The sequence below is a fragment of the Eurosta solidaginis genome, chromosome 1, assembly GCF_040869045.1.
Source record: "Eurosta solidaginis isolate ZX-2024a chromosome 1, ASM4086904v1, whole genome shotgun sequence".
In the NCBI taxonomy this organism is placed as follows: domain Eukaryota; kingdom Metazoa; phylum Arthropoda; class Insecta; order Diptera; family Tephritidae; genus Eurosta; species Eurosta solidaginis.
In genome coordinates this window covers 202,760,399-202,773,888 of record NC_090319.1, presented here as the reverse complement: position 1 = coordinate 202,773,888, position 13,490 = coordinate 202,760,399, and the positions used below count along the sequence as shown (strand labels likewise).

General features: G+C 35.3%; 2 protein-coding genes across 9 annotated transcripts in view; one reads left to right on the top strand and one right to left on the bottom strand.

The window, feature by feature from the left end:
- Positions 1-13,490, top strand: part of LOC137236983 (uncharacterized) — a 75,025-nt gene that overhangs the window by 28,342 nt on the left and 33,193 nt on the right. The window lies entirely within an intron of this gene.
- Positions 8,281-13,490, bottom strand: part of LOC137236985 (ATP-dependent DNA helicase PIF1-like) — a 41,581-nt gene continuing 36,371 nt past the window's right edge. For 2 of the 6 annotated variants that reach the window (XM_067760102.1, XM_067760100.1), the window contains exons 2-7: positions 10,884-10,978; positions 10,630-10,812; positions 10,279-10,429; positions 9,912-10,214; positions 9,618-9,850; positions 8,281-9,539 (exon numbers count right to left, since the gene is read on the bottom strand). In XM_067760102.1, coding sequence (XP_067616203.1) covers positions 8,581-9,447 — 867 coding nt within the window. In that variant the 5' untranslated portion in view covers positions 9,448-9,539; positions 9,618-9,850; positions 9,912-10,214; ... (1 more) ...; positions 10,630-10,812; positions 10,884-10,978 and the 3' untranslated portion in view covers positions 8,281-8,580. Of the gene's footprint in view, positions 9,540-9,617; positions 9,851-9,911; positions 10,215-10,278; positions 10,430-10,629; positions 10,813-10,883; positions 12,736-13,490 lie in introns of those variants that run through there. The other 4 variants (XM_067760099.1, XM_067760098.1, XM_067760101.1 and 1 more) reach the window with 4 other exon arrangements.

The following is a 13,490-nucleotide window of genomic DNA, read 5'->3' as shown; positions in this document are numbered from 1 at the left end:
AGAGCATGCAACCGCAATTATTCCTAAAATCCATAGCCGTAATAAAATCCAGGCCTGCCAAAATACTGCCCTCAGAACCGCCACGGGCTGTCCTCTTATGTCCCCAGAACACCATTTACATAATGAGGCGGGAATACTCCCCATCAGGAAGAGAAATGAGATGCTAACCAAACAGTTCCTGTTGAATACCCAAAACCTGGGCATCCCAACAGACATCTGATTGATGAACCAGCACCGCCTAGGGGCTTAAGGAGTCATCTCCGTAAGCATTTTGAGGAAATACGGCACCTGAGAACCCAGCCGTATGAAGTGAAAAAACACAAGCAGGTCCTTGGTGAACTCCATAAACAGGCGTCGGACCTTTATGCCGGGAATTGCCCGGTGAATCCAGTACTCAAAGAACAATACCCACTTTCAGAAGAGGAACGCACACTACCCAGGGAAACGCGAGTCACTCTAGCTCAACTTCGATCTGGATACTGTAACAGGTTAAACTATTACCTATTCAGAATCAACCCCGACATACAAAACATATGTCCATCTTGTAACGTGTCCCCACATGACACCAACCATCTCTTCAACTGTATTGTGGAACCAAGTCCTCTAACACTCCTCTAATTATGATCCACCCCTGTTGAAACAGCAAGTTTCCCTGGACTTCCGTTAGAGGATATTGATGAAAGTTTGTGATCGGTCGCACCTATTGGTTGGGGCGAAGCACTGCTACGACAACAACAACATCAGTTCACAGCCCCGTTTGCCTATGCAAAGTATTCGTTTTTTTCGATAGTGCAAAGAAGAACATCTTTGATTGCTAAAACAATGTTGTGGTTTTAGCAGCTAATTGTCAAGACTGTATTATCGAAGAATTACAAGTTACGCGTGACGCCCTATTTTCCTGAAGTGTCCACATGGTTAAAACCCAACAGGAACTACATGCTAAGCATTTCGTTGCAGTTTTTAATTTAGAGATCAGATATACTGCAACCTTATCCCTGTCTTTCAAGAGTAAGGGTCTTTTGCGTTACCATACATCACCTTAAGTCTAAAAAAAAAAAAAACGTTACAGTATTAGTTTAATAAAACAAAGAAGCTTTATAAAGAGCTGTTACACTTTCAGTTAGCCTAATATCTAGTCTGATTAAAAATGATCTAACCACGTCAGCTCTTGAACTATTTCACAACTTACAAAACACATCTCCCACCAACCCGCCATCACAGATCTCATGAAATGCCAACATAATATTTTCCAAATTTTCCAATACCAAACGTTTTTCTGCATACAGTTGGAAGGACGTTTTTGTCATAGTACTTGGCGAAAATGCGATTGCCATCATTGTCCATGATGCACATGCCTTTGATGACATTCAATGTCGGCTCCTGTACCTCTATGCCAGAAATTGCCCTGCGAACCCCGTTCTTAAAGTGAAATAACCCAAACTCGCAGAGAAGGAAAGCAGAAGGGAGACGCGAGTCACTCTAGCTGAACTTCAATCTGGATACCTGTTACATGTTAAATTCTTACTTATCCAGAATCAACCCCGACATACAATTTGAAGGAACATTGAAGCAATTTTATAATGAAGTTCGAACAAGAAATCTTGAAACAAAATTTGGTTGAAGGAGGCTAAAGTGATACACTCAGGCATATGTTTGTTTTCTTTTATAAATTTATTTTTACATGTTCACAAAAAGTCAATAATAACAATAATAAACACTTCACATAAAAATATTACCAAACAATATTAATAATCTATTGATTTATTGCTTTACACTGTTTTCTCCATAGATGAAGTTTTCTCCATTGTTTACAATTGTTTGTAACATTTGTCAGGTGTTTCCCTGTAATATTGCCAGCTCGTTAAAACGATGTTATTCCGAAAAAATTGCACTGCAAACTTTTTCGAAATAACAAAAGTAATAAGTGGCTATACTGGCTACGTATTGGGCTTGACAGTCTCAGTGAATACGCAGTGAATACGTAGTGACACGTACGAGAACGAACGCGAATACGTAAGAAGTTATATAATACGAATTCTGGGTGAATGTGAATGTGAGTGAATGCGACGCAAACATTCACGGTGACATACATAATAAGGGCCTAAGTGTTTTATTCACGTCTAGCAGGTGTGTATTCTTCATATAAGTATATTGAATTGGAATGGCCGTTGCTCAGTGTTGCCATCGCCCTTTCTTAATTCATACTTAAGGCCAATGTGCTGATTGACATGAATTCATACTTAAGGATAATGTGTAGGTACACGTAAAACGCCTACTTACGACTAATGTGTATAGACACATTACACGAGGTTTAACTGTGCGACCAGAACGTGTTCTATAATAGTTTCCGTTTACTGGTTCATTTCCGCTGCTTATATCTGACTCATCATTTTCGGCAGTGTTGTACTCCGATAGGGAGTTATCGAGGCTTCCACAGTCAACCTCTGTCGGATATTCTAATTCCCCAGCGATAACATCGTTAGATGGATTTATAGTGCCTACCCCTCCGTTATTCGGCTCTATGTTGTTGCCATTCTGTTTTACATTATTCTGATCATTATAATTTCTGGTAGATTATTCCCCCGAACTGATTTAATATTTTCTTCAAACAGTAAGTCGCTAGCATCAAAATCATCATTATTTGTTTTGGCTATTAACCTACGATTACGTCTAAAATAATTATCAAATGAATCTCTAATGATATGTGAGCGGTCATTAACCAATCCACTAACTTTTCCGTAATACCATTTTTTATCATTTTTTTTTTTTAAATAACTAAGTCCCCTATATTCAGTTTCGACAATGACTGCGTTTTTATCATAATAATATTTCTGTTTTTCCTTTTTTCTAATAACCTTGTTTTGAATAAACTCTTCTTTCACGTGTTTTCTACTAAGCATTTCTTCTAACACTGGCAGCTTTGTTTTAATTAATCTACTAAAGAACAATTCCGATGGGGTAATACTCATGCTTACCCCTGGCGTAGTATTGTATTCCATACTTCTATACTGAAACTGATCCACTTCATTGGCCTCATAGCACCTTTTTAGAATACTTTTAGCGATTGCTACTCCTTTTTCAGCCATTCCATTACTCTGTGGCTATCTTGGACTCGAATATTTAAATTGAACATTAAATTCACGTGAAAACTCTTCAAACCGTGCCAGATTGAAGGGAACATTATCAGTTTTTATTTTCGAAGGATACCCGATTAAGTTAAATATAGAGCAAAGAACATTAATAATATGTTCGGAAGTTTTATTGCTGACTTTTCTAGCTACAAAAAATTAGAGTAATAATCATAAGTCGCAATGTAGTCACTACCGGCATATTCAAATAAGTCCACTGAAGCCATGTGGTATGGGTATTTAGGAGTTGATTCTTGATTCAGTGATTCTTTTTGATTATTTCGTTTAAACTGTTCACAAATAGTGCATGACGCAATCAACTCCTTTAAGCTTTTGCTCATTCCTTGCCAAAAATAAGGCATTCTTGCCATTGCAAGTGTTTTCTCAATTCCAAAATGTGGCGCATGTAACAACCTCAACATTTTGTCTTGTAATTTTTTTGGAATTACCAGTCAATGGTTCTTGAAAAGTAGCCCATCTTCAAAATGTAATTCTGCTTTAAATTTATGGAAGAAACGGCAAAAGTCATTTAAATGGCGGTATTCTGGCCAACCCCTCCTCACATATTCGCACACTCGTTTCAGATTATCGTCCGATTCCAATATTTTTCTGTAATAATCTTCGTTATCTTTCGATACACAGACGGATTTCGTTACCGAGTGGATGACAGTACTCAGTTCTGGTTCTTCTGTACCTGTATCCACTGATGCCCGAGACAAACAATCAGCTAACAACATCTCTTTACCCGGTTTATAAACAATTTTTAATTTGGGATATTTTAACAACATCATGAACATTCTTTGCAATCTTGGTGTGACTGCATCAATATCGCCCAAGTTTAATACCTCCAGCGGTATGTGACCACTTTTGATAATGAATGATCGACCATGCACAAAGCTATGAAATCGTTTGCAGGCAAAGACTACTGCCAAATGCTCTTTTTCAATTTGTGCCCATTTTTGTTCATTTTTGCTTAGGGTTCTAGATGCAAAAGCTACAGGACGACCCTCTTGAATTAACCCCGCGCCTAACCCATCCTTAGACGCATCAGCCTGAATAACAACGGGTTTCGTTGAGTTAAAAGTCTGCAAAACAGGGTTAGATGTAAAGATTTTAAATAAGCTTTCTAATTCCCTTTCATGTTTTTCATCCCAATAAAAAGGAGTGTTTTTCTGAGTTAGTATTCTCAAATTGGCTGTCAGTTTAGACAGGGTTGGGATATACTTTCCCAGATATTTAAACAGTCCCAGCAAACGTTTCAGACTGTTTATCAGTTGGCTTTCTCATGTTCAACATTGCTTCTATGTTTTTACGTTCAGGTTTAATTTGGCCATTTGACACAACATGACCCATGAATTTTAATTCTGTCCTACGATACGGAGTTTTCTCCGAGTTAAATTTAACGTTGTTTGCCCGTGCTCTGTCAAAAATAATTGCTAATATTTTGTCATGTTCGGATTCATCCCAAGCGACCACTCCTATGCCATCAAAATAAACAAAGACATCCGGTATGTCTCCGAAAATTTGAAACATTCTTCTTTGAAAAATTTCTGGAGCCACATTCAACCCAAATGGCAGCCTCTCAAATTTATATCTACCAAAAGGTCTCATGAATGTTGTTAATTCTGAGCTCCTTTTGTAGAACTCTAATTGCCAAAACCCATTCGAGCAGTCTAATACCGTAAATATTTTTTTATTAGCCAATTCTGACGTGAAATTCTCAATAGTTGAAATAATGTAGTGTTCACGCTTAAGGCATTTGTTAAATGGCTTCGGATCTAGACAAATCCGCAAGTCACCATTGGATTTTTCAACGACTTGCATGTTATTAACTCTATCAGTAGGATAACAGACTGGTGATATAATTCCTTTCTTCACCATATCGTCAAGTTTTGGTTTAAGTTTTTTAACTATGAAATCCGGGAATGTAATGCAACACCGGCATTGCATTCTCATTCAAGTATAAAGTAATTTTTTCAGGTATTTTGCATAGGCTAGTAAATATGTCCTCATTTTCATATACAAATTTGTCTTGCTCATTTGAAAACCTAACTGAGTCAACATTCACTCGTTTAATCAACTGTAATTTAATGCATGTTTCTAACCCAAGTATCGGTTCAAATGCATCATCAACAACTAAAAACTCTACTTTTTCGCTGAGATCTTTCGAATCAAAAATTTCAACTTCAACAATACCATAAATGTTGATAAGTTTATTACTATAATCAAATACATGAACGTCTTTTTGTTTTTTGTTAATTTAAAATTCATTTCTTGTACTATTTTTAATGGAATACAGTTCACGTCCGCTCTGGTATCAATTTTAAATTCAATTGTCTTATTTCCTACTAGGTATGATTTTATCCATCTTATAACTTGCTTTCCATTCGAGTTTATTCTATAAAGATTATTTTTAACGCTAAGATTTCATCCCAACTTACACTTTCCTTTCGTTAGTTTATCTGAAAACTCATCCCAATGAACATTATTGACTTGCTTCTTCCCTTGTGGTTTAAATTCCCGTTTACCTGCTCCCGACATGTTGGCATATCTGCGACACATCTGCTTTAAATGGCCTTTCTTGCCGCATACACAAATGAACTCCCTTGCCGGACATTTCCCTTTGTGATCCCCATTCCAATCATTGCCACAATTGAAACAAAAACGCCTGCCTGCTATGTTGATGGCCTTTACCTCCTCTTTTTCTTTGTCCAATATTGATGTTACAGCTGCGACTGATTGCTTTGTTGCCAAAATTTCCTTATTCACGCTTACTGCCTCAAATGTCTTGCACATTTCTACCACTTTTTCTAGGTTCTCATCACGCCCGTCAAGCAATTTCAAATGAAGCTTCTTGTCAAAAACTCCTATTCTAATACGATCACGTAACATTCGATTTTCGTATGACACTCCACATGTGCAACTGTATTCACACCTTTCTAGTTAGATGCGAAGTTCCGTCGAAACTCATCCAGCGACCGTTGTTTTATTTCTGTAACTGCCCGTTCAGCTTCGGTAGCTGTAGCTGGTATTGTACGACGTGTTGTAAATGTGCCCAATAATGATTTTTGAGATCCATCATTTGGAAATAAGGTATTGTAGATGTTAGCGCCTTTTGTACCCACAAGCCACAGAAAAATTGCAATTTTTGTTGATTCCGACTGCGAATTTTTGTCTTTCGCAATCATGTACACTAAAAAGTCGCGTTTCCGGCTTTTCCATTCCACTGATAAGTTTGAGCAGTCCAATTCCCTTAAGTCCCTCCTTGTATCCGCCGTTTTGTATGTGGTTAAAGAAAATGTGATTAAAATATCCGAATACTGAACTGAAAACGTGAAATTTTTTATTATTCAACTTCTTTTTGCGAGGTTTTATTCCGATTAATGGTTTTTTGTTGTTCGATGTTTTTATTAAATTAAGATTTTTCCGGATTAAATTGCCCATTGCCAATGCCAAGCAGCACGTTATAACAGCGACACACTTAGAACGTTGTGAGTTTTCGCTTATTTGTTCGCTTTATTATGACACCATGTTTTATGTTAGTTCCTTACGAAACTATGCATGCACTTGCCGCAATTAAAGGTCTTTTTGAATAATTTATTGTAAATAAAACCAAACAAGTTTAACGTTATAAGATATACTTATTAAGAGTTTTTTTTTCACATCTTGCAGGTGTGTATTCTTCAAGTAAGTATATTGAATTGGAATGGCGTGGCTCAGTGTTGCCATCGCCCTTTTTTAATTCATACTTAAGGCCAATGTGCTGATTTACATGAATTCATACTTAAGGCTAATGTGTAGGTACACGTAAAACGCATACTTAAGACTAATGTATATCGACACATTATGCTATGTTCAAACAGAAAAACAAATTGAGGCAATATCAATTCAAATTGAGTGGTGTTCATACAACTCAATTAAGCTTACACAATAGTAATTTGATGGCCGGTTGGCTCATCTCTACAGCAACAACATACCTGTGTTCAGAATGTCAAAATGTGCGTGTTGGAATTAGGTGAATGGAATGGAATGAAAACATAAAACTTTAAAATTTTTGTGTGTTGTAAGATAATGTGTTCAATGTTTTGGTTTCATTTTGAGTTTGCCATCCTCTTTTGACAATTCCTACTCCAGTGAAATGAAAAAAATAATATCAGCTGATGAGATGAGCCAACCATATAGTTGAGCCATGCGCAGCTGACGTTTAAATCTACTCAATAAACACACTTTACAAGGTTGTATTTACAGTTTGAAACAATTTATTACGCAATTTTTTTTAAATTGGCAATTTGTTATTACAATTTATTATATGATAAATTGCGTAATAAATTGCCCAAATGGTATAAATTGCCAATATGGCGTGTGTTTGTACCTAGTATTACACTTATAATTTCATATTTACTATAAATAATGAAAAGAGTTTTCGATATGTGAACATATGCGACGATAGGGCTTGGTTACTGACCCTAATATGTTATTAAGGGTAAAACGGGTCGGACCCTGCCTTTGATTTTCTGTTTTTTTTTACTGTAGGTGCTAGCTAGGTGGTAGCAAATTGAAGTTTGTTTATTTGCGGGCAACATGAACACCTAAGCAATTTTGATAAAGGGCATAAGTAAAGGATAAAGGCAACTTAACTACACCTTTTTCAGTTTAAATTCAGATAATTACAATTCATGTTCAGAAATTTACACTTCACGTTCAATTGTAATTTTCAGAACTTAAACTAGACAAGGTATAGTTAGAAAACTTAAACGCTCTCTCGCGATTCTACAGGTATGTATTTTGGGCCGGCTATACATTAAGGGACCAATTGGTTTTATTCGTAAATCAAAGGGGTTTGACCTTTGAATTTTCCGCATAGGTTCTCAGGGAGTTCCCCAACGAGAATCAGTGAGTAGTTTTTAATTTTTATTAACAATTTACTAGTAATTACCATAGTATAACTATCACTTTTTATCTCCATACGAACACTTTCACAAGAATTTTATATATAAGTACACTCTATAATGTTCATAAAACCACAACCAACTATTTTCTTTTGTTTAAATATACGTATTGTTGTAAAGTTTAATAATTTATTTGTTTACTTTCCGCGAACACAAGCATACAACCATTTTATTTAATTACTGATTGCTTGGCGCTACCAGATTTTTTTTTAACTATTTACGTATAGTTTATAAAAAACTAGCGGACCCGTTGCACTTCGTAGCAACCAACCAAAAAAAGAAATGAAAGATTATAAATTTTTTTTATGAAATGAATGCATTGTATTTCAAAATTATTAATGTCAATCCAAAACATTTGGATATACAATATTTTTAGTTTGCCCATTGGAAGCTAGCACAAACAAACAATTTGGAGTTCCAACTCTTGAGCAGGCCACGTATAGCTGTCCATGTGAAAAGCACGGCTCCTCCAAATTTAATCCGCATATTTGAAGCGTTTGTCCTTATGCCTTATTGATGGACATGACAAATGATAGACGCACTGGGAATTGCAAACGCTTAAATTCAAATGGCATGTCTGTTGAAATCAGTGGAATACGTGGTATGAGTACAATTTCATTTTTCGCTGTTCCGGTCAATATTGTCGCTTCAATTAAATTCGGCATCAATTTTTTTACTACTAATCTTGTGCCATTGCACAGTTTTGGTGCATTTACATTCCGCAGTAAAATAATTGATAAGCCAACCTTTAAATTCAAATAATGCGGTGGCATACCAGGTGGTTCCAATGAATTCAAAAATTCAATTGGATAATTAACTGCAACATCTGCATTCATTGCGCTATCAGCAGATTTATATGATGTCACTGGACCTGGCAATTTTTCTTGAATCTGATAATTGATTGCATTGACGTGTAAATTTTTTGGTGCCAGTATTGCGCGTTCTCTCAACCAATTGTGATTCCTGTAGTTTTGAACAATATTTGGAAACACACTTTCAATCAACTCTTCTGTTGATTGGAGAATGGTACAGAAATTGTTCGGCAATGTAATCAATCCATTTGTATTATCGACTCGAACTTTTCCATTGCCAATATCTAACAGTTGCTTGGAGAACCGATCTGCAGATTGGTCGTTGTGGAATTGAACGCGCATATTTATGTTCAATGTCAATTTTTGCACATATCGCCACAGAAGAGAAGACTTTAAACATGCGTTGATCTCATCCGCCGGTTTTGATCGTGGAACCACAGGCAATATTTGTCGAAAATCCCCTGACAATAATATTAATGCACCACCAAAAATTTCTTGATTCTGACGTAGATCTTGCATTGTACGGTGTAATGCTTCCAGCGATTTTTTATGCATCATTGTACATTCATCAATAGAATAATTGCTGCTTGTTGCAAAACTTTTGCCATCGCAGAATTTCTTGAAATATTGCACGTGGGATGTTCAATCACCTGTTAATTTGAAAATAATTACATTTTAATTAATATCGATTAAAGTTTAAAGTGGCCAATCAATAAATATAAGCATACCTGCACATTGAATGGCAATTTTAATGCAGAGTGCACTTTTCGTCCACCATCCAATAGAGTAGCAGCGATTCCCGAAGAAGCAAGTGCCAATGCAATTTTTCGTTGCGATCGAATGGCTGCCAAAATGAGTGATATCACAAATGTTTTTCCCGTACCACCAGGCGCATCCAAAAAATATAATCCACCGACTTCATTTTGTACCGCTTGGATGATTTTTAAATTTTGAATTTTTTCTAAAACAAAATCATAACTCAAGAATGGCTAAACCGACTTGGGATTTCAAAATCAACTAACCATCATCTCTCCTTCCTGTATCTTTCCTAAACATTTCATGGCAATCTTTCTATGTACGTTTATTTCATAAAAAAATAGAAAATGCGTAATTAAAAATCGCGATTTTTTAATATTAATTACATTTACTTCGTAAACAAAAAAACTAGAAAATCTTGAATAAAAAATGGCGCGATTAAATAGATTGAATTGTTTTTTATTTATACATAAATTGAAGTCTGGTAGCACCATATTTGTTCAATTCACTGCGTTTTCTTGCATTTTTTGGTAAATTTAATATTAAATTGTGATCAAATTATAAACCTCCTGTGGATGGGGTTGTGTTTTTAGAAAGGGGAATCACAGTTGTAAGGAAAGTTACGATTCTTACCTAAGACAAAGTTGTATATTTTACTACAGTTTCTAAGCCTTTTCTTTCCACCTAACCCCTCCGCATTAAATTGCATGCGCAGTTCTCTTGAAAATATTCTCTCTAGGTTTTTTGCTGTGTTTCCATCTAGTAAGAGTTGAATGGCAGACACCTGAAAGTAAAAAAATTTCACATATGTTATTAAAAATTTAACATTTTAGGCCCACTTTCAGAACTTGAAGCTAGTTTTATAACTCTAGATGAAAATGAAAGGATGAAACTCATAAAGTTTTGACAACTTTTTTGAAATTAACTAGGAGCTAAAAAATAACTCGCCGCTCTGCAAGTGGCTTTATAAGTTGAAGAAATTACCTATTTTTGCTTACTAATTAGCTTTATTCACCGCCTCTTCCCTTTTTTTAAATCTTCTTCACTTTTTAGTGGAAATGCTGCTAATGGCAGTGACGCCTTGCCGACTTTTATTAAATCCTTGTAGTTGAACTCTCTGATCAGCCATCATTTCCACCATTACCTTGTTCTGACTTTCTGTTGTTGCTGGAAAAATTACAGCAAAATATATTTAGTAGCGATGATAGAGAAACTAGGCTATGCATAATCAAAATTACCTTGCAGTTTCGCCATGTTTTCTTCTAAAAGTTTTTGCATATCCATGATTGCGGCAATTTGTTGATTTTGTGTTTCGATCATTTCTACCAGATATCTATAACAGATTTAATTATTTTCGGTTTTTATGATGATTAACAGTGCGATTTATTTAAACAAGAAACACAATTTTATTATATAATACTTACAATTAAAAGATTATTTCCTACGCGACCTTTAAATATCTGCAATTTTGGTGGTTGTTTTCCATTTTTTAACTATATGTCTGGCTTCGGTTGTAGGCAGTATGTATTTGTATTTTATTTTGTAGATATATGTCAATATTATGTTATAGTATTATATTTTTGATTTAAGTGTCGTATATATGTTTAATAGTAACCGTGTAAAATTGGAATTAAAACAATTTGGTTTTCAAATGGTAAAGACAAAAGTTTGCAACTAATGTTATTAGCATTATATGCTTCCTCCATATCTTCTACATTGTCAGCAATACAAATGCCTAATGCCGATAATGAGTATACTGGCCATCGAAAAAATGATTGAATATTTTTGAAGCGGCGACCTATTGCTAGAATTTCATTATTTTCATTACGCTTGAATCCAGTTATTTTGATGGGTATGTACGAATTTAAGAGGCACACATTATTATGTGGTTTTATACCCAAGAAATAATTTTCAGATGTGAAGCTATAAATGATGCCATTATTCTCGGTGATCCTTGAGGGTTTTGGATCAACTTTTAAACTTTTATGATTATTTCTAAAAAATAATTGTTGCAAAATATGTTGCGCACATCTTTTTTAATAGCTTGTAACTGATTTTCAAAATCGTATGCGGAGAAGTTATAAAGCATGCCGTGCTGCCTGACACAATCACATATGTGAAGCAGTGCGTGTACATTGTATGCTACATTTTGTGATCCAAAAAATGATCCGAAATTTTGCAGAAAAAGCTTTAATACATCATCTGCTACTTCGATGTTATTCTCAAAATTTTTTTGACATGACAATAGCCTTATCGCACAGTCTAGGAGTAAAAAAAGTATAGTAAAAATCAGCACCAACATAATCTCTTAAAACTACAGTATCCTAGTATAACAAAAATTGATGCAATTCTGTTGCTTTCCAGTTGCAAAGCTCTTCCAAACCACGGGGAAGTCTTGTGAACTCCTTTGGTATACATTTTTTTAATGTTATTAATAACTTTCAGTTATTTTCTTTATTTAGTTTCGAAACGTTTTCATTTAATTTATTTTTATTAATTTTCGATAACATTTTGCTGCTTACCTCCAAATCAATGACATGCATGGGATCCCAGGGAACTTGACTGATCATATTTAAGCTTATTTTTCCCAAAGGTGTTTTAGTATTCAAAATCTGTGGTTGGTGATGGTTTTCATATTTACGATCGTCGTCACTGATAATCTCCCCAACTTGTGTGCTATAAATTTTGTTTTTGGCCAGTTAAGTGCATTGTGAGCATGCATGTACTGAAGAAGAGTGCGCTATACTACAAGCAAAATCCTTCCCTGGTGCGTCACATATTAGCGCCCGTATTTTAAATGGAATTTCTTTGCCATTAATTCTTAAACCATTTTGTTAAAAATCCAGAATTTCTTCAACAAATTGGCTTAAATAATAGTTGATATCACTTGGCATCGTTTTTCCTACATATATTCCAGCGGAGAATATCTTCATGTTTTTAATATTAACTGTTTTAACTAGTATTGGCCAAAGTTGCAGGGTTGAACTTTCAGAAATTGGCAAGCCGTTTATATTTATATCACACGTTCATCGACATTGATTAAAATATGTGCTGCCTTCATCATATTTTGCTTGATTCCCAAATGTGAATATTGGCCAGGCTTTACAGATATTATATCCACGACAGCAGTACTTTTTTCCATGGTGCGTCACATATTAGCGCCCGTATTTTAAATGGAATTTCTTTGCCATTAATTCTTAAACCATTTTGTTAAAAATCCAGAATTTCTTCAACAAATTGGCTTAAATAATAGTTGATATCACTTGGCATCGTTTTTCCTACATATATTCCAACGGAGAATATCTTCATGTTTTTAATATTAACTGTTTTAACTAGTATTGGCCAAAGTTGCAGGGTTGAACTTTCAGAAATTGGCAAGCCGTTTATATTTATATCACACGTTCATCGACATTGATTAAAATATGTGCTGCCTTCATCATATTTTGCTTGATTCCCAAATGTGAATATTGGCCAGGCTTTACAGATATTATATCCACGACAGCAGTACTTTTTTCTAGAAGCGTCGCAGCAGCAAGAGGTACATCTGCATAATTATTTCTTGCAACCCTTAACAAATCCCTCATGTGCTCAACAGAAGTTCTAGTCCTTAATGCCACAGTCCTAAATCGTTAATTAATTTTCATCTTTTTGCATCCAAACTAAATTACGAAGATGGCGAAAAATGATTGCCTTCTGGTGCTATGCTAGGAGAGCTGACCAATTCCATGACCTCTGATCCTACGGCATAATGTGGAGTTTCGATTTGGAGCGTCGCATTTTCTCTATTTTTCAATCTACGCGCAAACTTTTCCCTCTCTATCTTCTGAATACGTCTTTTGTTACGT